General features: G+C 38.8%; 1 protein-coding gene across 2 annotated transcripts; it reads right to left on the reverse strand.

Moving 5' to 3' along the window:
- Window positions 1-445: 445 nt before the first annotated feature.
- Window positions 446-26,804, reverse strand: TLCD4 (TLC domain containing 4). Of its 2 annotated transcripts, none has more exons than XM_059477767.1 (7): window positions 26,624-26,804; window positions 21,474-21,639; window positions 16,895-16,984; window positions 13,932-13,990; window positions 12,019-12,113; window positions 10,085-10,158; window positions 446-6,797 (listed from the first exon to the last, which is right to left on the reverse strand). In XM_059477767.1, the coding sequence occupies exons 2-7, from the start codon at window positions 21,626-21,628 to the stop codon at window positions 6,482-6,484; spliced, it is 789 nt and encodes a 262-aa protein (XP_059333750.1). In that variant the 5' UTR covers window positions 21,629-21,639; window positions 26,624-26,804; the 3' UTR covers window positions 446-6,481. The 2 variants fall into 2 exon arrangements, with proteins under 2 accessions (XP_059333750.1, XP_059333751.1); XM_059477768.1 differs by lacking the exon at window positions 26,624-26,804 and adding an exon at window positions 26,234-26,395.
- Between the last annotated feature and the right edge of the window lie 364 nt (window positions 26,805-27,168).

The following is a 27,168-nucleotide window of genomic DNA, read 5'->3' on the forward strand; positions in this document are numbered from 1 at the left end:
CATATTTATAACATGCTGACAACAGCAGCTCTTTATCCCCAGAGCCTTCAGAAAACTGTCTAGTCTATGCCCTGGCACATGTGGTATTGCAAGACAATGCAATAGAATTATACTATCCAATCCAAAAGTTCTTCCCCACTACATAAATTTACATAATATACAATTCCCCAATACACAAATTTGTAGTTTAAGTTACATTCCTGCCCCCTGTGATGTCCTACATAGAATTTCAGCATTCAAAATTCCAGCCACCTGAGCAACAGTGGGGCTCAGACCTCATACACCCATCTTCACCTTCTTTAAAATAAATCAGATACAGCATGAAATCTCAAGATACCGTTAAAGCCAGTTGTTTCAGAATTTAACCCCCCAAACTGTTCTTTCATGAAGTACTCATTATAGGTACATAAGCTCTTACCATATTAAGAAAGAAAGATTCACAAAATAAGGAGCTGTGTTTTTTCCTTTATTATGATGTACCAATACCTTGCATACAACATGCAATTTATTGCTTATTGACATTATTGCATATATCAAAGGGGAAAAAAATCAGCCAATATAATTTTATGCAAGCTCCTAAACTGTTCAAACAAAATATAGAAATGCTTTACAATATCACAGAAATGCTAACAAATAATTCAGATTCTGTCCTGTAATAGAAAGTAAATTTAAACCCATAATACTTAATAATTCACTTTGCTATGACGGATTACTTTTATCACCAATCTTCAGAATTGTTATATTGCATGTTTAAGTTCTTGTGCCATGATAAGGATTGCTAGTCCAATCAGGTCACATTACTAGCTGAATTTAATAACGTGATCCTGTAATTTTGTGACAGTATTAGAATTTACTGCAAACCAGATTGTCAAGATTTACCAGAAATCAGTCTAGCAGAATCTACAGTTTTCATCCTGAATCTGCATATAAGTTAGCTAAACTCATCAAGTTTCTTCTTAGATAGATAATATAAACATTTTCGAATTACAGGCTCCATTACTTATGCCTAACTTGTAACTCATTTGTTCCAAACAGGCTTTCTAATTTGATTTTATAACAGATTAGCTGTGCTTATTCTACATAAATAGGTATCTGTCAATATTGAAGAAAACACTGTTTGGTAAATGCATGCTAGAAACAAATCTAGGACATTTGGATGTGTGCATATTAAGTGTGCAAATTATATAGCCGAGCTCATGATTAGCCCTTTTCCTCCCTTCCCCTTATGATTTGGTGTTTCTTGTGAAACTGGAATAGGATTACTATAAACAAAACCACATTGCATTCAAAATTTTGCATTCTGTATTACAGCTTAGTATTCATATTTAAATGTTGCTTTCAAACCTAGCAAATTTTTAAAAATACCAAAATTTAAAAACTTAGAAGACAATTTACATGCAACATGTTCCATTTGGGTGCAGATTCTCATATACTTAAATATTTATAGGCTCATAAAAGCATGTCCTGTCCATAAGACAAGTATAATGTTTGACATCCCACACATAGATTAAAAATAAAGATACAATACAGAATATTTTATTTGCTTTTGTGTTTTCAATTTCAGTAAGTAGGAAGTTATAAATAGCACACTGAATCATTATGTGGTTGATACCAAGCCATGCTCATCTCTTCATACTTCACTCCCTTACAGACACTTCTTTTACTCACAACTAGGTTAAAAATGTATTTACTAAGTATTAAACAGATGCAGGACATCACACAATGAAACTGTTCTCAGAAGAAATTTTGCCAAAATATTTCTTATACCAAACAATATGATTTATTCTTCATAGCTACCTTCCATTCTTTACTGAGCTATAAAGTGCTTGGTTATTATAAATAGAACAAGACTTGAAAGGAGGTAGCTAGTAGGAATTTTTAATGGATAAGAAACCTTACCAAGTGTTACCATCTAAAAGTATGACTTGACGCTTTATCCCAGATCTGTAAACAACCCAGGCAGCACATATTTCAACTTCTCTGCCATAGAAACAACTTTCAAGTTGCTTTCAGAAAATCCTAAGAATTTCACCTAATACAGATTTTATCCAGGTTTGGATGAAGGTTAAAAGTTCACAAATATTATCACTATTTCCATCTGGCTGCCATCAATCAGGGTATCAGCAATGAAGTTCCATTCTTTTTCTGCCTGTATTCCACAGACAGAGAAATCTGACCAGGAACCTTCCCTCGTGGAGTTCCTTGTAGCCAGATAATGCTGTTGTACAGTAGGGTATTAAAATAGGCAAGGGGCTTGCAATAGTTTTCAGTCTTCCATACTTGCACTTTTTCATCTGAAAATTCTAGTCCCCTTCTATTTGCTTCATTGATGGCTTTCAGCAGCAGCCAACAGCACAGCAGACCCTAAGATGGAGTCATTGTCAAGCAGCCCTTTATTTTCCTGACTGGCTCAGCAGAAGCATCACAAAACAATTTTTCAGACTTCTCTATTAAATTGTCTTTTACATAAAGCCTGAACATACATATGCTTAAACACACACAAAGCCATGAGAAAAAGTCCTCTTCATACAATAATCAACAACTGGTTGATTCCATTTTGTACAGCTTGAAAGTTCTACAGAATAAAATTTCATTTTTCCATCGTGAACAGAGACACAAACACCTAAACCTTTTTGCTATGTATCTGTCTGTTGTTGTCCCAAGCACAGCAGTAGGAAGACATCTGGATCTCTAGGTGTGTACTCAAAGTCTTCTCCTCTCCTCTTTAATGCTGCCTGAATACATTTGCTCACTTGTGTAGGCTTTTACCCTTAGGTTGTTAGTTCTGCAATATGAGTAATCTTCTCCCACAATATTTGAAGCAAAGATGGAAGTCATTCTCTTCCAAACACTGTGACTATTTAAACTTTTAATAAACTTTAGTACATAATTTGGAATTGTTAAGAATTTATATATGAAGCCAGCTCCCCTTATTTTCCTGTGCACGTATTTCATTTTTCAATGAATTATATGTTTTAAGCAATTAAGTTATTAAATTATGGAGTTCCCTCAAGATAGCATGTATTTATAGAGGTAAAGTAGGCTTCAGAGATGTAATTCTTACCACTGAAGAATTCACACAGATAACCCATACAGCATCCCTGTTGTGTGAGCCTCCACTGAAATCCACTGAAATACTCTGAGAAAATGAGTATTTGAAGTATACTTCCTCTCTGCAAGTACTGATTCCACAATCAGTTACAGAACACCTAACCTACCACTCTCCTGCAGAGTTCTGAAAGTGGTATTTACTCATCTTTTGATGAAAAATTAAAGCCATATAAAAGAGAAACTTGCATTTCTACATACAGTCTAACTGGTACCAATAGTCTGTCCCATGATCAGCAAGCTACTGTCACCTGGTATTGAAGAATGGAAAAGAAAAGCAAACCAAGCTATTTTTTACAAGATCACTCCTTCCATTTGATATGCCCATAGAAAAGACACCTGGTGACATGCCAAGAGTCTGCTTTTACAATGCATCTGTTAAAAAATAAAGTTTTAAGCCACTACTAATAAGATATTACATTCAAAAGCATTTGTTACGATGCTAATTACCATGCATTTACTTTTCTGCATAAAAAAAGCAAAGACACAAGCTTACAACATTAAATTTTATCAATATTTCACCACATTTTTAAAATTAATAAAGTGCAATTAAAAAATGGGTGCCACAGCTATCTAATTTGCTGTATTATAAGCTTTTAATGGCAGGTTAAAAGTGCCCTATATACTACTGTATTCAGTACATCACAACATTGCTGCCTGTTTACTGAAGTCTTTGCTGAAACCACAGCTGTTAATAGTTTTTTAAATAAGAAAATTTTCTTCTGATGCATCAGGACAGAACTGTAATAACTTTTAAAAAATATATAAAATTTAGAGCTAATGCATTGCAAAAGAGGTTTTTAAGTACACTAATTTTGTGCAGCAATGCAAAATACTAGCTGTTCTAAAAGAATTATCTCACTGCCCTTCAATCCTGGATTGTTGGCCAAAGTGTAGTATGAAGAGTTTTGGATTGGTTTTTGTTTCTAAATCTAGTTTTAACATCAATTTTATTATAGCTTGACTTACTTTTTTTTCCCCCCTAACAAACACAAGTCTATCTAGAAGTGGAAGAAGTAGGGCATTTTAATGAATGGCCTCTACTGACAACAAAATATTTAAAATACTGAAATATTAAAATCAATGTAAGAAATTATAAATTTCAGAAACTTTTCATGAATTATCAACCTAAGAGTTTCTCCAAATCATCTTATCAAATTTTTAATCCTACTTCCCTAAAAAGAAAAGCAGACTTCTATTTTCAAGCATACTTCTCCAAAACGCTTGAATTTACTCAATTTTACAAAGGAACAAGCTTTTACAAAACTATTAATCACAGGGATCTAGTGATGTAAAAAGTAAAGAAAATATTATTTTGCATCAGGTATACTGAAATCACATTTTAAAAGATACCAGATTCTGCAGATGAGCATATAAGAGAGTCTGTTGCTTTGAGCAGGATGGACTCTGTGGATTTACTGGTACCCAAAAGAGGCAATGCACTCACTCAGATCATACAGCTCAAGAGGTGAATTGTTAACTCTCCCAATCTTTTGTCTGTAGGCTGTGAAGTGTTAATAACCATGGGATCCAAACCCACAAGTACTGACAATCCTTGCTATCTCCCTCAACGAGGCAGGATTGGGAAACTTTCAGAAAAAAGCCTGCCGAGCTGAGCAATGGAACTAGGCTTTCAAAAGTGCATTTTACACAAGTCCAAACAATACTCCCTGACAGCATTTCAGCTGGGGAACTAAACTCATTGCAGTTGCCTTGGTTGGGAGGCATTTCAGCCTATGCAGCTCTCCTGGGTCTTACATGCAATTTCTGGATGAGGGGAATGCCTAGTCCCTCACCACGGAGGACAGCATGGGGCACTCACACCTCTGACTACCGAGGGGAGAGCTCATGTCACCCAGCTTTGTCAGAGGGAACAGGACTAATCACCCTACACAGAGTCAATATGCTACTTTTCTGTTTAAAAGTAAATTGCTTAAACAGATTGCTACAATAATTGGGATGTGCACTGAAGTCACAGTGTAAATGGACACTTTTACCACTCCTACACCAAGGGAAAAAAACCCAGAAGTTAATCAGTCACAATTCCAGATTAAAGAAGTAAAACAAAACAAATTTACACATAAATACAGCTCTCAAAATAATTTTAAATAAAACATAACTCAGAATTTCCTCAAATTGAATCACGAATGAGATTTAGGACTATTCCTAGATGGTGAGAATCCTCTGTGATGACCTCCAAGTCTTCAAGTTCACAGACAGAGTAAATGAGTATCTATTGACAAATGTGTGGTTTAAAACAAAACAAAAAAAATTGTGTCTACAGAGGTCAACTGTTCCTTCTACAGAATTACCACACAGTTTTAGAGGAGTTTGGCACAGTTAATTCAATAGTGTTCTTAGTCAGATCTTGGATTTCTGACTTGATTAGCATCAAAAATGTGACAAAAACCCTCAACGATTCATATCAAACAGGTCATTTTTGTGATACAAAAAAAATGTATTACTTAAAGTTACACATCACATATACACAAGATTTTTATATCTTTGCAGTTAACTTTGAATCCAAATAGCCAATGGTTAAAAATACTCTGAGAAGACTTGCAGCACTTCTCAAAGGTAGTAGCAGCAAAGGAAAGAGCACTTCAGTAAGAACTATGCCATTTCCACACATCATCTACAATATTAACTTACAAAAAATGTTCCATGAGGAATTTAGAAGATGTACAATTGCATGTAACCTAGGACAGCACATGGAAATCCGTCCCATCAATGGGAGAATTTTAACAGCTCTTAAGATATCATGTGGTCTTATAATACAGCATTTTAGATTAAATTATTTCAAAATTTCCCAAAATGGTTTGCATTCATATAAGGCAGAACAAAAAGCAGTAAAAGACTTCATAGAATCAAAGCCAAATTTTTAGCTTTTCTTGCAAAAATTAAAAAGTTGTCAAGAATGAAATCTTGATTGTTACTCCTAGAAGAAAACATAGAAACGTGCCTGGAAAATTGCACCATATCAGGAGTTTGGGGAATTTTTCATTTTCTAAAAAAACAGATATGTCAGTATTCACTGGATTTATAAAACATTTTAATCAGAGAAACCTGAGAGAAACACTTTGAACACACTGGTGGACAATAAGCAGTAACCAGTCTGCTCCTTTCTAATTTCTGATGCTTGCAACTGCTTACAACAGGCATGTGGAGCTCATCTGTGTGAGCTTTTGCTTTTATTCCTCACTGGACAGGATCCGCAAAGCGTGGCCCTGGGTGTGCAGGCAGTGTGGCTAGGGAAAGAGTAAGGTCAGTACAGAGGTAATACCTTTTTTCCATAATAGGAGCATTCCATGGCAGAAATGTGCACTGTTTCCCAAATTATTTTCATAGCAGAAATTTAATTTATGTATGATTTCTAGGCAGATTTTCCATTTCTATGAGTTTTCGCTTCCTCCTGTCCAATAAGACAAATGACCTTGTAGCATCCTTTTGCAATTTTGACCATCCACATCACATTCATAATATCCAAGACAACGCTTGAGATAATCCAGGCGCTCTGGGCTGCAAATCCTAACCTCCGGAAGCCTTCTGTTCCAAATGAAGAAATGACGTGGCTGTAATACACAGGCATGACGGCAATCCGCACCACGAAGAACACAACTGTCATCAGCACACCATTGAGGATGTTGGCCTTTGAAGATTTGGGATATCCCAGTACTTCAAAAAACCACCTGCAAAAGAAGTGTTCACAAATACCAGGCAGGCTTGAAGCCATCTCATTAAAAATGATTTCGCTTCAAGTTTATTTTTAATTCATCATGTATTAATTGCTTCTACCTTTATAATTTCTAAATTATTGCACTTTGTCTTGGCTTAGTTACAAATCCTATGCTTGACTGCACTTTTTTCCCACCACTTAAGCAGTGTATGAGATCCAGTATACTGCAGAATAACACATAGAAAATCCTGATATGAATTGTGAACCAGTTGACAAACCACATGCATTTCAGTGACTATTGTATAATATACAATAATAAAACTATAAAGACATATTTATTACTTGCTGTTATAGTTTATACCAACAGCAGCTAAAATTCTTTGTCTCATTGAAAACAACTCTAAAATTGCATTTGGATTTGGTAATTCAGACAGAGCTCTAATTTCTTGTAACTGGGATTTTCTGACTGCTTCTGTTCATCTCAAAACCAGAACATTTTCAGAACCAGACATTGTCAACTCTTGATCATGTCACAACTTGGAACGTTACCCAATAAAAAAAGATAAATCTAAAAACTGCCTCTCCATCTACTGCTGGGTCATAAATGGTCTTTAAAAAAGAATTCTTGCATATTTATTCCTAGATATGGTAGACAGGCCTAACTTATCTATTGCCTAGCACACAGAACCTGAGGGTTGAAAAAGGAACAACAAACTAATCCTTTGTCATTCACACTTAAACCAGAATAAACAAGTAAAATTTGTGCAGCAATGGCAGATGAGACCAGAGCAAAATAACTTAAATCACTGTATTCATAATGAGGGATGGGGAAGAGAACTAAATAATCCGTTTTTCTCCAATAAGATACAAGGCTAAAATGATTTAACAAAAAAACAGTTCTAAACCTGGTTTTAAAAGTAATTTTTAATTTAATTACCTACAGATTATAATAATTTATAATTACCTAGGTAATTATAAATACACTAGAAAGATTTTCCAGACATCCAGCTCTAACAGAAATATTGTAGAAATTCATTAAGCATGCAACTAGGACAATTAAAATCCAGGCACTCGAGGTGGCAGTCCAGCCCGGAAGCAAGAGCCCTCACCATAGAAACACTTACTGACATGAAGAGAAAGACCTGACATGTTTGGTCAGATTTACAATCAAAGTTCTCACTTCCAAAGATATATACAATGCAGAATCAAAAATTAATGTAAAAAATGGTTTTCAAACATACTGCAATGTGCCAGTATAGGTAATTTGCCTCTGTTTAGCAACTTCCCTTTCCCAGCAAATAAAAAAAGTCTGTAAATAACAGTTACCATTACAATTTTACCCGCCACAGTTCAGAATTAATTACATAAACGTTGATACTAACATTAAAAGATCTAAATGCTTGGCATGGAGAAAACATCCAATTAGAGATCCCTAACAACACAGACAGGAAACACAGAGACAGTTCTAAGATTAGAATATCTTTTATATTTTAATAAGAGCACTTTTTGTAGACTAAGAATGCAAACAAGAAGCATAATGTAAGTCGTTATGATTATCCACTACTTACTCTCTTAAGGGTCTGATTCACTTCAAATTTAATGGAAAAAAAATCATGCACTAATGAGATGACATCTCTTAGTGCAAGGGACTTTATTATCTCCTGCAGCAATTTCTGCTTTTCTGAGAGAGTGCTAAATGTCAGTATTCAAAGACCCATAATCTCACCATGGGCATTTTAAAAGTATAAAATTACTTTTAAAATTATAAATTCCTTTTAATAGCCAGATTCACCACAATTCTTTCTAATGCCACAGTCTGAAAGGTAAGCATCAGAGTAGGAACCCACATGAACCCAGGATGACATCCTATCTTGATAGAAGCTGGGACAACAGCCATTCTCTATGACATGAATATCAATATAAACCCTTTTTTCATTAAGTTTGAGGAAGTGTTTATTTAGTCTTTATTTTCTCTGTGCACACAGAGCACAGGCTACAACAGACTGGTATCTCCCACTCATCTGCACTGGGGCAGAGGAGAGCAGCCTCTGGAGAGCTCCATTATCCCACCCTGTCCTCCTGGGAGTTTGAGTTTACCAAACTGATGTTCAAAAGGGACCACAGCACAATCTTTTTTATCTGTAAGAGCACTGAGGAATGCTACAGTGTCATAAAACACTTCAGAGATTAAGTCACAATGCAGTAATGGGCAATAGCCTGTCTGCAGGAGGAACACAGTTCCTATTTGCCTTATCCTTTCTTTATCAGACATCTGGAAAAGCAAACAGATGCCACACTTGTAGAAGCAGTAAAGCAGAAATACACCCCAAAAGCATGGTTAAGAAAATGGCATCTGATACACTGAAAGTCCTCATCCTACCTTGCAAAAAACTGGAGAAAGAGGAGAAGGCTGCAGCCCTGCTCTGTACCAAAGCCCCTCACCTGAGGTGAAGTCTCTGTGGGGCAAATCCTACCCCCAGCTGTAGCCTGAAGGCTACAGAGTAAGGGGAGAGGCCACCCTCCCCTCAGCACCATGCAACTCCAACGACAGCTTTCCCCTTGCAGCAGTACGTGGCATAACCAGCCTCCTTTTCTGATACAGCAGCACATCAGGGAAAACACTTCAACCAGCAGCCAGGGCAGGCTCTGAGCTCTGCAGGAGAAGCTTCAGCCCCTTTCTTCTCTAACCACAGGTGTGAAGATTAACCATAACCATTATAGTTAAGTGCTGACAATAGCGTGCAGAACTATTTTTGAAGGCAAATAAAGAATATGCATTTATATTATTCTAGATATTAATATGCATATATAAATATTGATCCATGTGTGTAGAATACTGGAAAATAAACTTCAAATTATACAGGACAATGCAATTCCATTCTAGGATTCTGATTACAATATTATGTTGCCTCTTTTCCTCATCCATGATACAAAGAAAAAACATCCATGTTGAAGATGGCTTTATTATAAAAAATAAATGAATATACAAAAGTTAATAAAGAATATTTTATTTCTGATTTTTTTTTGTCTGGTATTTTCATAAAAAGCTGGTATTTCATACAAAGCCTGGTCTAATCCAGAAAGGAACTGGGAGATTAATACATTAGTTATACTGTTGCAGCTATAGCAGCAAAACATTTTCATAGCAAAAAAGACTTTCATATAGTAATCCTTAGTTCAATATATATAAATTCCCTGTCAGCAGACATTCCACAACTATAAAAAGACTTCCTAAGTGACAGAAATAGTAATGCAGATTCAGTTTTAAAAGAGCTACGGAAAACCTCCCTAACCACTTACCGCTGATTGACAAAAGGAGTGGAGAACTCTGCAAGGAGACGGAAGTTTCCAAAATAAGCCAGCAGACCTTTGCTCTGGTTAGCAAAACAAAACAGACACACAAAAATCAACAATGTAGATGTGAAGTTGTCATTTGAGCCTTTAAGTATACACAGAATGATACATGATCTCAACTTCTTTAATCAAGCTGAGTTTGCCAGCTGTGGCCACGTTTCCTGCACTTTCTAAGCAAGTTTTTTCACAAAAGCTGCAATTGTCCTTCAGGTATCTCCCATCAGTAGCTTCTTACTTCAAATAAATCTTATAAGACCTACAGTTAAATGGCCATGAAAAGCTAACTAGAGAAGACTTGCACAAGTAGTCATAGATTACTAATAACCATGATAGCATTACTGCCTGAAATAATTATAAACATTTTTGATTTTTCAACGTTTAAACAAGCCCAAATAGAAACACTTTATGCTGAAGAAAAATCTCCCTGCATTGCTGTAGGAGCATATTTTGCCAAAGCAAAGACGAATTGCCAGGTCTAATTTGAGAGCAGGGAAGGGCACAGGAAGCCCTTCCTTCCCTCCTGCAGAGGGCAGGGACAGCTCTGCCAGCAGCTCTGCCAGTCCCTGCCCTGCCCGTGGGCCGGGCACAGCTCCTCCGTGGGGCACATCCACACCACATCCCCTCCAGCTGACACACACTATCCACTTACACAACTGCTGGGTAAGCAGCAGTTTACAAGGGTAGAGATAAAAAGATTGGGGGATTTTATTTTCCTTAGCTTCCCTGAACAACCTATGGAGTGGGCGTCATGATTCCTCTTTTCCCCACCAAGCAAGCAAATACCCACTGCTTCAAGCTTTTCATGGCAGTTTGCACTACACCAAAGAGAAAATCTGTGTGTTTAACCAAATTCTTTTTATCCCCAAAAGGCAATTGGAAATAACATATTTAGGGGTGACTTTCCCTGAAGACGACACACTGGCATCCACAGGCAGAGCTATATCCACATAGAAATAAATGCTTTTAAAGAAGCTCACACTAATATTATGCTTTCTGTTTCCTCCAGAAACAGCTAATGAATTTTCTGCACAGAGGATTAGCTTTGGTAGTGGTATTTTAATTTATTTAATATTCAGCTCTAATTCACTTTCATCCATTATAATAATAGTAAATTTAATTATCTCCAACCAGAAACAGAGTATTTACTTGACAGCATACTTCAGCCCCTTTAAACCCTTACATGAGAAATCTGACAGTAATCTAGCATCTCAACACTTTCAGTATTATAAGCCTGGGATTCACACAGTAGGCAGGGAAGCCATCATTAAGGTTGGAAAAGACCTCTAAGATCGAGTCCAACCCTTAACTGAGCTCTGTGTGCTCACCACTAAAGCATATCCCCAAGTGCCACATCCACACACCTTTCCAGCTTCCCAGGATGGTGATTCCACCCCTTCCCTGAACACTTGCCTGACCACCCTTTAAATGTAGAAGTTCTTCCTTCTATCCAAACTAAACCTCCCCTGGCACAACTTGTGGCCAGTTCCCCTTGTCCCGTCACTTGTTACCTGGGAGACAGAAGCAGAACATAACCACTTGAAACCATTTCCCTCTAACTTTCCAACTAAATATTCAAGCTTGTGGTTTTATTTAAAACCCTGTTCTATAATCATATAAAAAGTTCTTCTGTCAAAGTCTCTTTACAGCAAAAATTGAGAAGAGTTTTTAATTTCAACGAAGTTACACATTTTTGTTGTAGTGTAACATTGAAAAGTCATGCATTTACCACAAATAACTGATAAAAACAGTTAAAATAATGATTCAAAGTATAAGTATGCCTTTCATTAACCAGTAATTTTTTTAACATTAAGCAAGTGAGAGCTATAAAAGCTGTTTCTTTAATCTCATCTGCTTATATTACAAGAAAATACAGCACTTACCAGTACGAAATAGTAAGCATACAGAGCTGCCAAGTGATGTATTACAAAAAATTTGTCACCAATTGCCTTCCAGTAGTAAATAATAAGCAATAGATCTACAAGAGAACAGAAATAACTATAAAGAACTATTTATTATACAATCATTGACCTCAGAATAGCTTCTCTACATTTTAGAGATATACCAAGACATGGCATCAGTAGAAACCCTTTGATTTAATGACGTCTGAAGAGAACATCTTCATCCCAAAGACTTCAGTCAAAGTATTAGGCAACAGCATTCTCCAATAATTTCCATAAATTATTACTTTCCACATCAGTGGAAATACAGATGCAGTAACTTTAGCCAAAGTAGTTTGGAAGGAAAAGGTGGATCCTGAATCTCATAGTGACCTCACACTTATAACCCCAAAAATCTGGAACATATGACATAAAAAAAGGCAGGTCTGCAGGGGGCATAGCAAACATACAAATACATGCAACAAATGCAGGGATCTATCATGGAGAACCTCTGAATCAAAAAATAAAGTACATTAGTAAATTTGGTACCATTTACCAAAACTATTTTGCAAGAGGCATTTGGAATAAGAAGCATATTTACTTTATTAAATCCCAATTTTCTAATTATTGCAAAAGTGACATAGCAAGTTAGTGTTAGATAGAAAGTTTTAACATATAATAAACAAAAAAAAAATCTTTCTTCTCCCATGATGGTCTGAGAATTCAGAAGATCTTGTTCTCTCTACTGGAACAAGCAATTTCTGTCCCTACTTTCTGCAAATGAGTACTTTGGACTGGAATATTATTGACCAAGGTTCCAAATCAAAGACTTTACCCCTGTGACTTTCTAAAGTCCAGTGTGCCTTGATCTCTTTTATATTAGCTATCCTCAGGCAGGGCTCTACATCATCTGACATAGCTGCTCACTTCCTATTAATAATTAAACATCAACTATATAGGGAAGTGAGAGAGAATGAGTGGTCAGGTTGAGATGCCTGTTCAAAGGCATTCATTAATTCATAATGAAAGTTTAATGTATAATTATTCAAAAATAGATACTGATTAATTTAAACATGGCAGCTGAAGCTATGAAAAACTCCAGACACTTAAAGTAATGCACAGTTTAACTGAATATGCTGATCACCATATTATCACTTCCACTGGGTGGAGAAATCCAGTATGAGATAACCAAGACTGTGGCCCAGTCTCTGATCAAAAACTTCATCCTAACATGAGAAGTTTTCACTGAAAGTAGTCCAAGTCACAAGGTTTTGCTTTGACAAGCCAGTATAATCCCCACACAACATAAAAGAAAGCTCCAAAGCATTTTGTAGCAAAATTCCCATGCCAATTTTAATTGACAGAAAAATTAAGAACATAAAACATATGTAGAAATAAATAACATACAAAATAAATAATTGCCATGTTTTATACATGATTGAATTTTGGCTTAAAAGGAGACAAAGATGGGCAGGCAGGATCCATTTGCCTCAGCTTGTATTGAGGTTTACTAAAATTCTTCTGCCAGCATTCTGAGGTCACAGGAAGAAACACCGGATAGAAGAGATGCGAGCTGTAGGCACTGAGAAGAGTGAAGGGCACTGCTCTAACACCTTCTCAGATGGCCAAAGGACAAAGCTGAGCTGGAGCTGGTGGCTGCACATGAAACCATGACAAAGCCACACAGTGGTATTTCCTCAGTGCTTGGGGAGATATTCCATCTTTGACATCTGCTAGCAAGATGCTGTGATTTCACCACAACCCACAAACCCATCAGCAATTTTAAAAGCCACAGCAGAACTGTATTGTATACACATACCACATCTCCACCACAGTGGCTCAGGAGAAACATAAAGGTATAGTGACTCAATATAAATAAACAAGTCATGCATGCTGTTTACATGTTGCATAATTACCAGAAATGAGGTAGCCTGTGGTAATAGCAATATTCAGCTTCACAATTGAAGGGTCACCCCTGTAAACACACCAAAAATACATAGTTACAGCCTAATTTGCAAAGGACATACACATCTCAAACACAATGCCAGCAGGGCACATTATTCTTGGCTCATCAGTAAGAGATTATGCAATCTAGTTAAGAAGGGCTCTAATCACAAGTGAATTCCTTTTCCACCCAAACACAAGACACCTACTAGCTACCCTAATGAGGATCAACCCCTGCCTCAGCACAGAAACTGCCCCAAGAGCCTTGCTAGAGATTTGAACTGAAACCCAGCAAGTACTCTGAGCTGGCTTCTCAGGAAACTGAGGATAAAAGAGAACAGCCCCGTCTCTGTCTCTTAGCCCTTTAACTGACACTCTGTGTCTCCATTTTTGTTTTTTGCCAATGCTAGAAGTTTGGTAAGGGTGACAAAAATATCTTGTTCAGCTGGTGCTTTTCATATTCATAATCAGATGGATGTTTATAGGGATAAACAGAGTAGAAGGACACAGGAAAGGAATTATTTGCCAGTTCTTTGGAGCCAAAGAACCTTTGAGCAGAAATGCTTTTCAGAGTACTTTCCACACCTTCTATCCCTTCCCTTTTGGTGCCAAACATTCAGCAGGCAAAGCTCTTAGTAACACACACACAGCTTCAGTTTCTCTGGAATGTTCAACCAAACTTGTGAATACAGCTCCAGAAAGGGAAGCATCCACGTTAGAGCAAGCCATGTTTGTCCTTCTCTCCACTGTTCTCTGTGCACTCCTACTTTGAGGAGTTTGGTAAGCAAGTCTTTTTTTCCTTGGCATGAGGATTGTAACTTAATTTTTAAATTAAATTATGCAACTAATCTGGCTATGTTTTGTGTAAATATGAATTGAGCTTCAAGTGAGAGGTCAATAGATCCATACAATGTAGACTGCTCAAGACAAGCTGTGAAAACAATCCTTGTTGTAAACCTTTCCAGAAAAAAGGAACCTAACTGTGCTTACAGCCACCTCCAATACAAAGTCTGCCTCAGCCAGAACACAGTGAAATGCTATTACTTAACTATTTTTTCTTAATCCTATTGGAATGGAGCAGCGGGAAGAGATTTCCTGTATTATTACAATCTGATCACTAAATTGTAAAGCTTTCTTAGTGTCTAAAACAAATTGTTCCCTCAGTGATAGGGTAGTTTACAGAAAAATAAGAGTCACTAAACCAGAATTCTGCTGTTAGGTGAAGAAAAACCATTACTAGGAGAGTCTGGAATTCACTCCATCTGTTAAGACTGGCTATAGATGTTCTTTTAAATACAGCTTGAAATGGGAACATTTTTCTATGGCTTCAAAATTTGATTACATGAGCTACATATATTGTGGGCTGAGTGCTTCTTTAGGTTTAGACATAGGGGCAGATATGTTCTCCTAACTTTAGCAGGAACTCTTTACATAGAGGCCTCATGTTAGAGCTCCCAGCTGCAGCAGCAACCTCACAACTGAACTTCTCAGGGGTTCCAACACACATCAGCACATCACTACCAAGACAGCCTGCACTCAAGAGCCTTCATATTCTCCAGAGAACATGCAAAGGACTGAGTATATGAAATTGGTTCCTTGATAATGGTAGACATGACTTAACTGGATGGAACAGGGAATGGGTCACTCCTCTCGTTATTTTCCCCCCAGAGAATGGTTAATTTGCATCAAACCTCCTCTAGGCTTTCTAAACCAACACTTCAACAACATATATGGCTGCACTGTCCCACCTGTCACATCCCTTCAAGACACATCCCTATGTCAGAATCCCAAATTATTCTCAATAAATGGAGAACTTAGGTCAGGCAGTGTGGAAGATTTTAGACTAAATTTTATCTCCTTGAATGGAAGGTGCAATGGAATTAATGAGCCCTGATGTCTGCAGGCCAGTTTTGATGCAAGCAAGAGCCCAGAGTGACAAACAGGGAGTGACTTGAATAAGCAAATGGGAAGAACTATCTCTTTGGTGATTGCTAAGAAGGCATGTGTGGCAAATGAATTACACATGAAGATGCACGGGCAGATAGAACAAACAAAAGTCCATGCAACTGACTTTCTTCAAACTTCTTTGCAGATACAGAGTCATATAAAATGCTAATCAAACATCACACTTGAAAAAGTAATGACTATGAAGTGAACAGTCATAGGAAGGACTCATAGGAAGGAGCCTGTTCTCCTATGAAGCTACAACATAATCCACTTATTTACGTCTTCTCCCTCTCCTTATCTGATCTCTACCACCTCCACATTTTCTACCATGTGATTCTCACCACTATAAAAACAATTTCTACATCATCTATGTTAGTCTCTAGTACATTCAGAAAAAAGGAAAAGTTTTATGAGAAATCCTAGACCATCAGAAAATGTCACACACAACATTGATGTCTCCCTGGAGCTTACCAATGCTCTAGTGCCTGTTATGATCTACTGTATCTATTTTCAGGCATTACCTGACAGTGGTACCACATTCTCTCTCCATGGAACCCAAACCCTTTGCAGGGTTCAATGGAGAACTTTCCCACAGATATACACTATCCAGACCAACTACAGCTTTTCAATTCCACTTAAAATGATTACTGTAAATAGCAGAGTTTCAGTCATACTGACTTATAGTTACAGTTTATTCTTTAATAATTTAATATGCTTTTTTAATTTTAATATTTAATTTAATATTTCAAATCAACTGCTTGTATTTTATCTATTCCACTTCACAGAGACACACTGAACTAAGACATTAATACTGACACAATAGTTATCAAATTTTCAAATAGTACAGACATAAAAATGAACACATCACAACTATATATTTTAATGGAAAATAAAAAAATAATACTTAATACACTGCAGGATTCTTTTTTATTCTTCTCAGTTATGTTCTTTTATTGTGTAACCACAACATGCATGCAACATGCCTTACCAGAGATGGTCAGCATTAACAGCATCATCGTACAATAAAATGTAAAGGCAAAACCCTCCAACCACCAAAGCGTGGAATGTGGACACTGTCCTGAAAAAGAGATCACAGTCACAAGGAGGTACTGCCATTCACAACTTCCCATGCTGTGCTTAAGGTAGGATGTATCCCAAGGCATTCTCAACTACCTGCAGATACTTCTGTGGGAGACAATCATCTGTTCCCTATGCTACATCCAACCCCTTACAATGACAGGTGGGAAAAAACAGTCCAGAAGAAGGAGTCTATTAGATTGGAGTGGGATTGGGATACAAAGTGAGTCTTAAAAGCAAGGGAGATCTAAGTTTTCTTTAAATTATCCCATATATTAATGAATCCTTAAAGACAGTATGACATCTAGCTCTCTAACAAATGTTTTTTGTATCGTCCCATTTGGTGGAAAATGTATATGAAATTTCATACTCAGATTAGCCCAGAAGTCCTGCAATAGCAGGTTTCTCCTTTCAGGCATCAAGCTAAAAGACCCATAATAAGTCTAGTTTGGATTTGGAAGGTGGCATTAAATGAAAAATCCTAAGCTTCAGATAGAATTTCTAGTGCATTTGAAGTAGATTCTGGTTTTCAAAGAGAAAACTTATATAACTCGGTTGTAGCTGAGTACCCAAGGTATAACAGCTACAGGTTTATATCAATTAGCAGCTTTGTACTGGACAAGGGAAATATAAAATGAACATCACAGTAACCAAAGTTGCCTTGTCCCTACCTGGGTACTAGACACATTTTTCCCCCAAAGACAACAGTCTCCAGTTTACAGGCTGCATGCACAGTGTAGATAAACTCTACATGCTAACAAGCATGCACTTTTAGAGAAATATCTATTTACAGAAGCCCCAGCAGGGTTTCTGCCAGCACACAGGCCAGGGCCCCTCCTGCCCTTTCAGTCCACATGGATTCTTGGAAGGTAGAACAATGCAATGGGCATGGCTCCAAAATGTGTAACCTTCCTGCTCCAGCCATGGGTTTAACACAACTATAAGCTGCACCTAATACTGTGTAGCTACTGTTGGCTTTCCCACTTTGCAAATGTAATTAGAAAGAAAAAAAAATATGTGAAAAAATATCCATAGGGAATCACAGATACTTTTTGAAAGATAAGAACTAAGTTCAGTGCTGTGTAACTGAAAACACTCCACACCATATTCACTTCACACACATATTCACAGCACCAGCATATACACACAAATGCACAGACACTGTTAGCTATCATTCCTGTCTTTGTACATATTGAATACATGTATTTGAAAGTCATTAATATTTTAGATGTCCTTAAGGCATTCTCAGGAATCTAAGCTCTACCATGCAAGAGTTGAAGAAAACATGTGACTTCCTGCAGAAGATTTTGCAAAGAAAGGGGTTATAATCCCTACTCCATTTCCAAAAGTGGCATTATTATCTACTGGCAATAGAAGATTCCATAACTATTCATAAAAGAGAATGTATTTACAATTTGTTTCAAGAGTGTCACTGTGCTATTTTCAGCAGCTTTTTCAACAGTGTGCCAGAAAATGAATGGAGGTTAGTACATTATGATAGTCAAAAATTGGATGAGAACGATTAATAATCATTACAGCACAGGCTGCACTTCTGCTCTCTCTTTTTTGAACAAAGAAAGAAAATTTAATTATCAGAATTATAATGATAATTAATAGTTTAATTAAAAGGTCTACTCTTGTAACACCGGATTAAAAAAGATAGGAACTTTCCTTCTTTTTTAAAACAAAGCAGAACATGCAATATTAGTGTCTGAGAAATACCTGGAATTTTTGGACTTGAGGAGAGGACAATGCTACAAGAAGGAAAATTTGTCCTAAAATATAGCTCATTAGTTTACAGTTGTAATTTGTTTTTGAAGAGGTCATTTACCTGAACCCTTCTGTTTAGAATTCAAGTTATACACAAGTAGAACACTTGATGGGAGTGAAATAAAAGAGAGAACAAGAAAGAAAAGAAAAGGCAGCAGATTTCCTCCTTAACACTGGACTTTGAAGCTTCTCCATAGGCAGAGCAGAAAAAGGGAAATAGTACAACAGTCCGTTTTAATAAGGAATCTAGGTCAAGCTATCAAGCTCTGTATATTTCCTTGAAATCTTTTTCAAAGCTTGCATCCTTTAACTCCTCATTAAGCTGCAAACAAAAAAAGCTGCAATGCTAGGTTGCAGACTTGCTTTTTTATTATTGAATATATTTTTTTTCATAACTACTTAATAGCAGTACAAGCATGTATTACAGGAGAGGTGACAAGAATATATGCACAACTTGAAGAATTATACTACATCCATGACCAAATATAGTTTTTAACTCAATTTGAGTGTTAATATACTTCAGATGCCAGAAGCAATTACTTTATTGGTTCATAATTCTTGGAAGGTCAGAATGAACAAACTGACAGCATGGAAAATACAGCCAAGAGCTGCAGCTGAAATGCTTGATTACAAAGCTCTCCAAACTGTAACAATATATTTTCAATGCTACAGCTCATTTCAGGCAGATGCCCTCTTCCAGACCCAGCTGAGCTGATAAAAATGCATAACCATCCTCTGTGCCAGTTTCCTTAGCACTGCCAACAGAATCATTTGTGTGTGCACTCCCTACACCAGTTCAATATAGGACAAAATAACAAACATCTACTTTTAAATAATTTAAATGAAACCAACAGATTTTACTAGGACATAGTAACTGTTTCTACCTGCATAGCTCTCTGCAGAATAAATACATACTCATCTGCATTCTCTGAACTTGCAAGATACTCCTTGAGGCCTCTCTTCATTTCGGTGAAACACTGGAGTGACAGGGCAGTCTGACAAACACTGTGTTTGGTTAGCAGAGCTGAAGTAACACAAGCACAGCTAGCCTTTCTTTCCCTTCGTGCCCTCCTCAGTTATAACATCCACAAGATGCTGATGAACCATGCTTTGTGCTTCATGCCTTCTAACTCCTGAACTGGATGAAGCCCGGGACCACAACCCATCTGTGTGCTAACATCTATATCCTGCTATCAACCCCAAGGGAAAAAAATGTGCAAAGAGGTAAAAAAGGACACAGTATGGAGTACTGTATCAATTGAGCAGTTAAACACCTTATAACAAAGTAGCCCAGAGATTTGGAGCAGCTTATTTCCAGCACACTTGTGATGTGTAAAACAATTCATGTTATTATGCAAAGCACTACACCAGCGCAGCACTACCAGGCATGGGGTAAGTTCTCATAAAGCCTATTATGCAATTCAAAGGCCATTTGATGTGGCTTATAGACAATAGCTTCACATGGGAACAGTTTAGTTTACTTTCCCTGTCTGCCTCTTATTGTTAATTGGAACACAGAGGTAAACCTAAGCTGCACTGATACTGTGAACTGGCATCCTACACAGTTGTTCTGGCAGATAGGTAATTATTCAAAGATGGAACTGAAATCAAGATGGTGCCTTTAAGAACACTGCAAGTGGACATTTGCCAGATGGAAGGACAAGGCTATTTGAGTTGCTAATGCTGCCTAGAACAATGGAAACAACTTTAAAAGTATCCACCTGACACTAAACAGCACTGAGGAGGAACAGAACTGCAACTAATGCATTTTGAGTGCAGTGACAACCATACAGTACACATTTTTGAGCTTTAAATTTGGGAAACATCTGAAAAAATATTTTAAAGTTCTAATAGGCAAAGGTATACTGTACCTATTCATTTCAACTGGAGAACCTTGTGTACTATATATACCCTTGCAGAGTAGTATGTTGCAAATAAAACCTCATTGTTCACCCCATTTTCAATTACTATCTTATACTTCCCTTGTGGGAAGTAAAAGACTCACAGGTCAAACAAGTTTCTAGAAGTCCTGTATCTGAGGGGACAAGTGAAATGCAGGTGGATCCATCCCACTGGTTGAAATACAGAAACACAGAGAGAGCGAGGAACGTTTTTGGACTGAGTTTCCACAAGTCCTTCCTGCATGTGTACCCTGTGTCTGCTATAGCTTCCCCTTCCTCCTCCTGCAGTCTTCTTCCCTACAACACACATGAACCTGACTCTTTTCAATACTACACCCAAGTGTCATCAAATTCCTTGGAAAACCTTAACCAATATAAAACAGTTTGTAGCAGGTGAACAAACTGCTTTGCTCCCAAAAGCATGACCAGAGATACACTGGGATGTTGAATAAATTGCAATAGTTTTGATTTTCATACATGTTTGGAAAGGAATTTTTTATCTCTTCTCTTTACTAGAAGCATCACAGAGCATCTCTTCAGTTTATTACCTCTCACTAGTCACTGTTTTATCTTTGTACTGACTTTTACTTGGGCATCACTGTCTAACAAAGCATTTAATGTGCAAGTGTTAGTAATGCTGTGTTTCCACGAAGGGGCCACAGCATTTCACATGCATTATTTGTCCACTGTCTAGAGCCTGCCCTCTGATCGTTACCTTTAACTAATAGAGTTTTCTTCAGTCTTACACACACACACAGGTGGTTCAGGTGTCCATTATTTCAGCTAAGTCTTTAACTGTCGCTGTTTTGAACACTTTACCTTGAATTCCATTCGATCTTCCTTTTTTGGCTGAGATTGTTAAAACCAGGTGTTATTCGTGTTGACACCCAAGAACTTACAACGTGGAACAGGAGCTGAAATACAGTAAAACTAGCAAGAGCAATGCCAATAGTCAGGTTGCTGAAGGAAGCCATTGTTCTTCAATCTGTGAAGAGAAGCAGAAGGTCATTTCACTCTATTCTCCATTTAACTATTTTAAGCAAGCACAGAAAGTGTTTGTGACAGCAAACTTATCAACAGAAATATTATTCACTAAAAGTTTCTACTTTTTCAATGTCTCTACTTAAGCATTAAAAGTATATAAGTATGTCCAAACTTTTAGATATACAAGTTGCATTTTGGTTTTGTTTTGGTTTTTTTTTTTAACATTTGCATATTATACATTTTTGTGGCCTAAAATTGCATGTATTTTATCTTCACAGAAAGAACAGTGACGACCACTGACCAGGCCAACTGCCAGCTCTGCAGCCTCCACTCCTGTCCCAAGAACCTCCAAAGTCAAAACTTGTTTCATTATTGCCAGATTGCCTGCTGCCAACAGGAGTTCAAAACGCAACAGTGCAATCAGATAAGCCCAGAAGAGAGGTTTTTGGGCCAGCCCAGAGAAGCAGTGGCCTTGCTGCAGCTCAGTTTGTGCACTTTGCAGGGACAGTAGCTCCCAATTCCCACTGTGCTCAGCCAAGAGCTCGTCCTTGGGACGGGCTGTGGGCCATTGGAGCTTTCCCCCTCCACGGAACTCCAACCTCCACACACCTCCACACTCAGTGGAAAGCCATGAGAGCTGCCTGGCTTTTCAATTGCTGGATGCTCAGCTATTTCATGAGGTTTGAATACCAAAACAATTCCAAACAGAACTGTCAGTCTCTAAATGCTTCAGTTGTTTTTCCTGAGTCGCCGGTATTTGCAACACAGAATGATATTTTCCCAGAAGCCACAAACCTCTGACATGCATCCCCAATTTGACAGTGAAGTGGTGTACACTCCAAGACTGGTAAAAGGTACAAACTCAAAAAATGTCAATTTATATTATGTTGAACTGGAAAGGGGGAAAAAAAAATGGCTTCATTTCAAATATTTAAATAATTAATACCTATTAAAAACCCACTGTCACTTATTTTAGTTTTACTTAAGAAAATATCTAAAAATAAAATGAAGACTTTTAGGACAGCATAATCTGATGTTACCACAGCAGCCTAAAGGTCAGCAGAGCGATACAATGACATAATACATTTATGTCTACCTTTATTTCACGTGCCATTACAGAACCAGTGAACAGGCCTTATATTTTTGAAATTGTATCTGCATTGCAGATAGTAAGAAACTTGAACTTCAGGAGGAAAAAACAGAGGATAAAGTCCACCATAATAACAAAATAATAACATTTTTTAAAATTAAGTACAATATTCTCACTTTGGGGTGTAAATGGTGAGTATATTGAAACATATAGATCAGAAAAAACATACTTTTATCTTCAAAGACTTAGAAGCAGAAGGTTCAATGGTATCAAACTTTTCCCCCTCTACCTCCTTCTTTTCTATTTATTCTCCCAGAACTAAAGACAATAAACTTCCTCTGACTAGTGCCCACAGAGCTACAGGTATAAAAACAGAATGCAGGACAAATAAGAGCAGATTTGCTGAGTGAAACTTGCCTCTATCATGTAGATTTCAAGTGCTTATTTCAGAACACCTTTAATTCTGTCCTAGGGACTCCACAATTCTTGGAACATATTTGATGTGCTCCTAGGGCCTATTTTCCTGCCCAGATGAACCCAAAAGGAACCCAGCTTGCAGACTCTGGGACAGCTATGCAACACAAATCACAGGGGGCGATTCAGTTCATAAATGCATTTTTAATCCAAACTAAAATTTTTATGCACACACACTGCAGTGCATTGCATCAAACTAATTGATTCCAGGTATTTTCTGATGGCCTGTTCTAGTGCAGCAGCATATAAGTCCTGCATACTTTTTAACATTACTCTATCAAAACTTCCAATTTCAATTACAATCCTGAATATTCTGTATTCTCGATCCTCCACATACTTCTCCATTTGCCTCCACTGATCAAGAACACACAAAACACAAACCAAACTTCATATCCTTTTCACATAGTGTAAAGTACCAGAGACAATGGGTGTTAAGCTCAACTTTCTAAAACCTTACCATTTGAAGGAATAAAACAATTTAGTATCTACCAGTTTAAACCCACTGAAAAGCGCTGTATGGTGTCGAGTTCCAGATTCCAACCCCAAGGACAAAGCTTTGTTATTACATTATCTCATTTGTAGCAACCAAGTCTTCTCTTGGACAACATAAGGAAAAAGAAATTATCAGTTGGTTTAATGAAGGAAGCCAAAATCCAGGTCAAGTACAATCTCTTCAGAAAAACAGCAAAACCACTAGGCATTAACCACACCTACTTTATCCTTTTGACTAAAATACAGCAATTCCCATGATGCTACATTTTATTCATCTGCAGTGACTACACTAGCATCTCTTAGTTTCGAAGACACTAACAATCTCTTGGACAAGAGAAAGCCATGTTTTGTTTTGTTTCCTTAGTTCCAGAAGTTTAGGTTATATTAGGTAAGTAATGTTTCAGCTTTTGATAGGTGTTCATTTTAGTACACATTAAGGAATTAAGCAAACCTTGCAAACATCCCTTGAAAGAAATGCATTAGAAGACTAATCTTTCACCTAAGGAGCCTGTGGAGGGAACTCATTTTTAAAAAGGTACTTGCATGCAAAGTGCATGACCTGACTTTCAGCAAGGGCAGAACCATGATACCCATGAAGGAGAATGGTACAACGGTTTTAGAGAAGAAGAGAGGCAGACAAAAAATTAATCACTAAACCTCTGTGGTTGGTCTAACAGATGCTCAAGTTTTTCAAGCCTGATTTCATATATGCTTATCAAGATGCTGTTTAAGTATAGTAAGTACCAAGTCCAGAATAATTTTATGCTTTACCTCAGCAATTAATAGTGTCATATTTTAATTCAATTCAAGGACCCGGTGTAAATACAGCATTTCACACGTGTTCAGCTATAAATATTGTCCCATATCTATAGGTTATTTTCTCATATCCCTAGGTTGCTTTCAACTGTATCTTGTTTAACATGAAAATTTACTGGTTTTTACCAGATTTTCTTTTCATTTACAAGAAAAAATATTCATGTTGCTGAACCTAAGCAGCTTGTTGCATTGTGCTTGTTGACTTAAAACAAGCACAATTAGCTTCTGATTACAATTTTCCTTGACAAAGTCCAAAGTTAGTAAGCCAGGCAGCTTCAACTACACTGTGGGGTTTTTTTTTCCAAGTATCTTCTATTAGCTGTACAGCAAAGTCTGATCAAGATACAGAACTTTGTGGATTATGTATGAACAGACACTCTATCACCTAAACTGCATAGTCATTGATTACTGTTCTGTCAGCTGATACAGGGTTTGAGCTAATGGGAGGCTGGCTGGGCAGGAGGTTTAGTGTAACCACTTTGTATGCAGGAAAAACAGTACAATATACAGCTTGAGTCTCCACCATTAGCATTTGCCTTGCCTACCCAAAATTACCCAAATAAACATTCGGTTAGACAGTAACTACATAGGATCAGAACTTCACTCTTGTAGCTTTTCAATGGAGTCTTTAGGTAGATAAACATTACCAAACACTTGAAACTAACATTTTTTTCAGCAAGGTATTGCTTACATGCCTTGTGTATTTCAAATTACTCCATTGACCCAATAACTTTGAAAAGGTTAATAACACAGTTTTTTTTCATTATACTCCATAAGAGCTAAAAATATATTAGTTTTCATTTGCTATTAACATGCAGTGGTTTTCCTGAAATTCTGTTTCTACTTGAGATTTAGAAGAAAAAGCAATATCCATTCACCCCCAATACGATAGAAATCCTGATAGAAACAAGTTGACACTTAATGAAAGAGGATAAAGAGGATAAAGGAGCAGGAAAGTTATCAAGTGTTGTATCATCAAAAGCATTTAGCATTTATGTTCTCCTCCTCTTACTATTTCCACATCATCAAAATAAGAAATGCAACAGTATAGCGAGACATGGTAAGAAGGTGCAGTGGAAGGTTTAAGGCCCACAGCCCTTACTTTCTTCGAGGCTGGATTTCCAGATGAGTTGGATCAATTTCCAAACAAGATTACACCGTAAAGCTGCTATTGATACCAGGACATCGCATGCAATACTGTGCTCTCCTGATCCGCTTAAAACTGAAAGCCAAATCCAATAGCTGTAAAACTTGTCAGAGCAATCTGCAGAGAGCAACACTGGACTACTGACTGTTCCCGCATTTTATAATAAGCCCAGTAACAAAAGCAGTGCTGGAGCTTCGCTGTGCTCTTGGTTCTCAATGGTAGATCCTATTCGTCTGATATCTTATTTAGCTCAGTAAGCAGCGTTAAGGAGAAACACAACAAAATTCAAGCCACTCACAGTTAAGCCTTTCCCTTTTGTATTTAAGGCTATTCACACCCTAAACTCCACTCAGCTTTCTGCTCTTAGAACATCAAAGCAACCGGCAGATGAAGCATTCTTATAAAGGCAGTGTACTCAGGATGAGGTGGCCGCTGCGATACCATTTACCCAATTTCCTCAAACCCCGCAGGCAGTCTGGAGCCGCAAAGCCCCCAGGAGGGAGCCCGCCCATACTCGGTGGGCGCGGAGAGCCCCGGGCTGCCCCCGAGGGACGCTGCCCCCGAGCCGGGCATTACCTCGCGGTCCCGGTCACCCGCGGCGCCCGCCGTTCGCACCGGCCCCGAGCGGCCGCGGGGCAGGCGGGTAGGAGAGCACAGCAGCGGGCAGGGGAGCACAGCAGCGGGCAGGGGAGCACACCAGCGGGCAGGCAGCGGGCACCCTCCGCGCTCGCTCCAGCCGCGGCGGCGGAGGAGGCGGCCCCGCGCAGCCCCGCGCTGTCAGCGCGCTCCGCGCCGCCGCTTGCGGCCCTCGGCCCCCGGGGCCGCCCCGCGCTGACAGAGGGAGGGAGGGAGTGAGGGGGCCGCTCCGCGCAGCCCCGCGGGGCGGGGGAAAGGGGCCGCACCGCCCCCGCCCCGCCAGCCCCGGCCTCTCAGCGCCCTACCGCCTTCCCTCCCCGTACGCCGCACCTGGGACCGGGGTTACGGGGGCTGCGGCGCCGCCTCCTCCTCCTCCATGCCTTCCCCGCGTCGGGGACGGGACAGCCCTTCCCGGGCGCAGGATGCTCCGGCGGGGATCGGGTTACGGCAGCCGTAGCCTTAAAGGGGCCGAGCCGCCGCCGCCACCTGCCGCCGGGCTCCGCTCGCCGCCTCCGAGGGGCCGCGGCTTCCCCGGACCCTCCTCCCGCCCGCCCCGCGCTGAGGCCGCCGCCCCCTCTCCGCAGCCGCCCCCGGGAAGGGCCGCGCAGAGCGGGGCTCGGTGCCCCCGGCGATGGCCCGGGACCGGCCAGCGGCTCCTCGGCACGGCCCGAGCGCAGCCGCGGGGACAGCGCGCGGGCAGCACCGCCCGTGCCCACAGCGAGCCCCGCCGGTGGCACCCGAGCCCCTGCGAGCGGCCAGCGCGGGCGCCGGGGCCCTGAACGCCGCTAAACGCTCGTGGTGTTTGTGCTGGGCCAGCATAAAGGCCGGTCAACCGTTGCACCTCACCTTCCAACAATATTTTAGTCACTGTGTCT

This window comes from Ammospiza nelsoni, chromosome 9, assembly GCF_027579445.1.
Source record: "Ammospiza nelsoni isolate bAmmNel1 chromosome 9, bAmmNel1.pri, whole genome shotgun sequence".
Lineage (NCBI taxonomy): Eukaryota > Metazoa > Chordata > Aves > Passeriformes > Passerellidae > Ammospiza > Ammospiza nelsoni.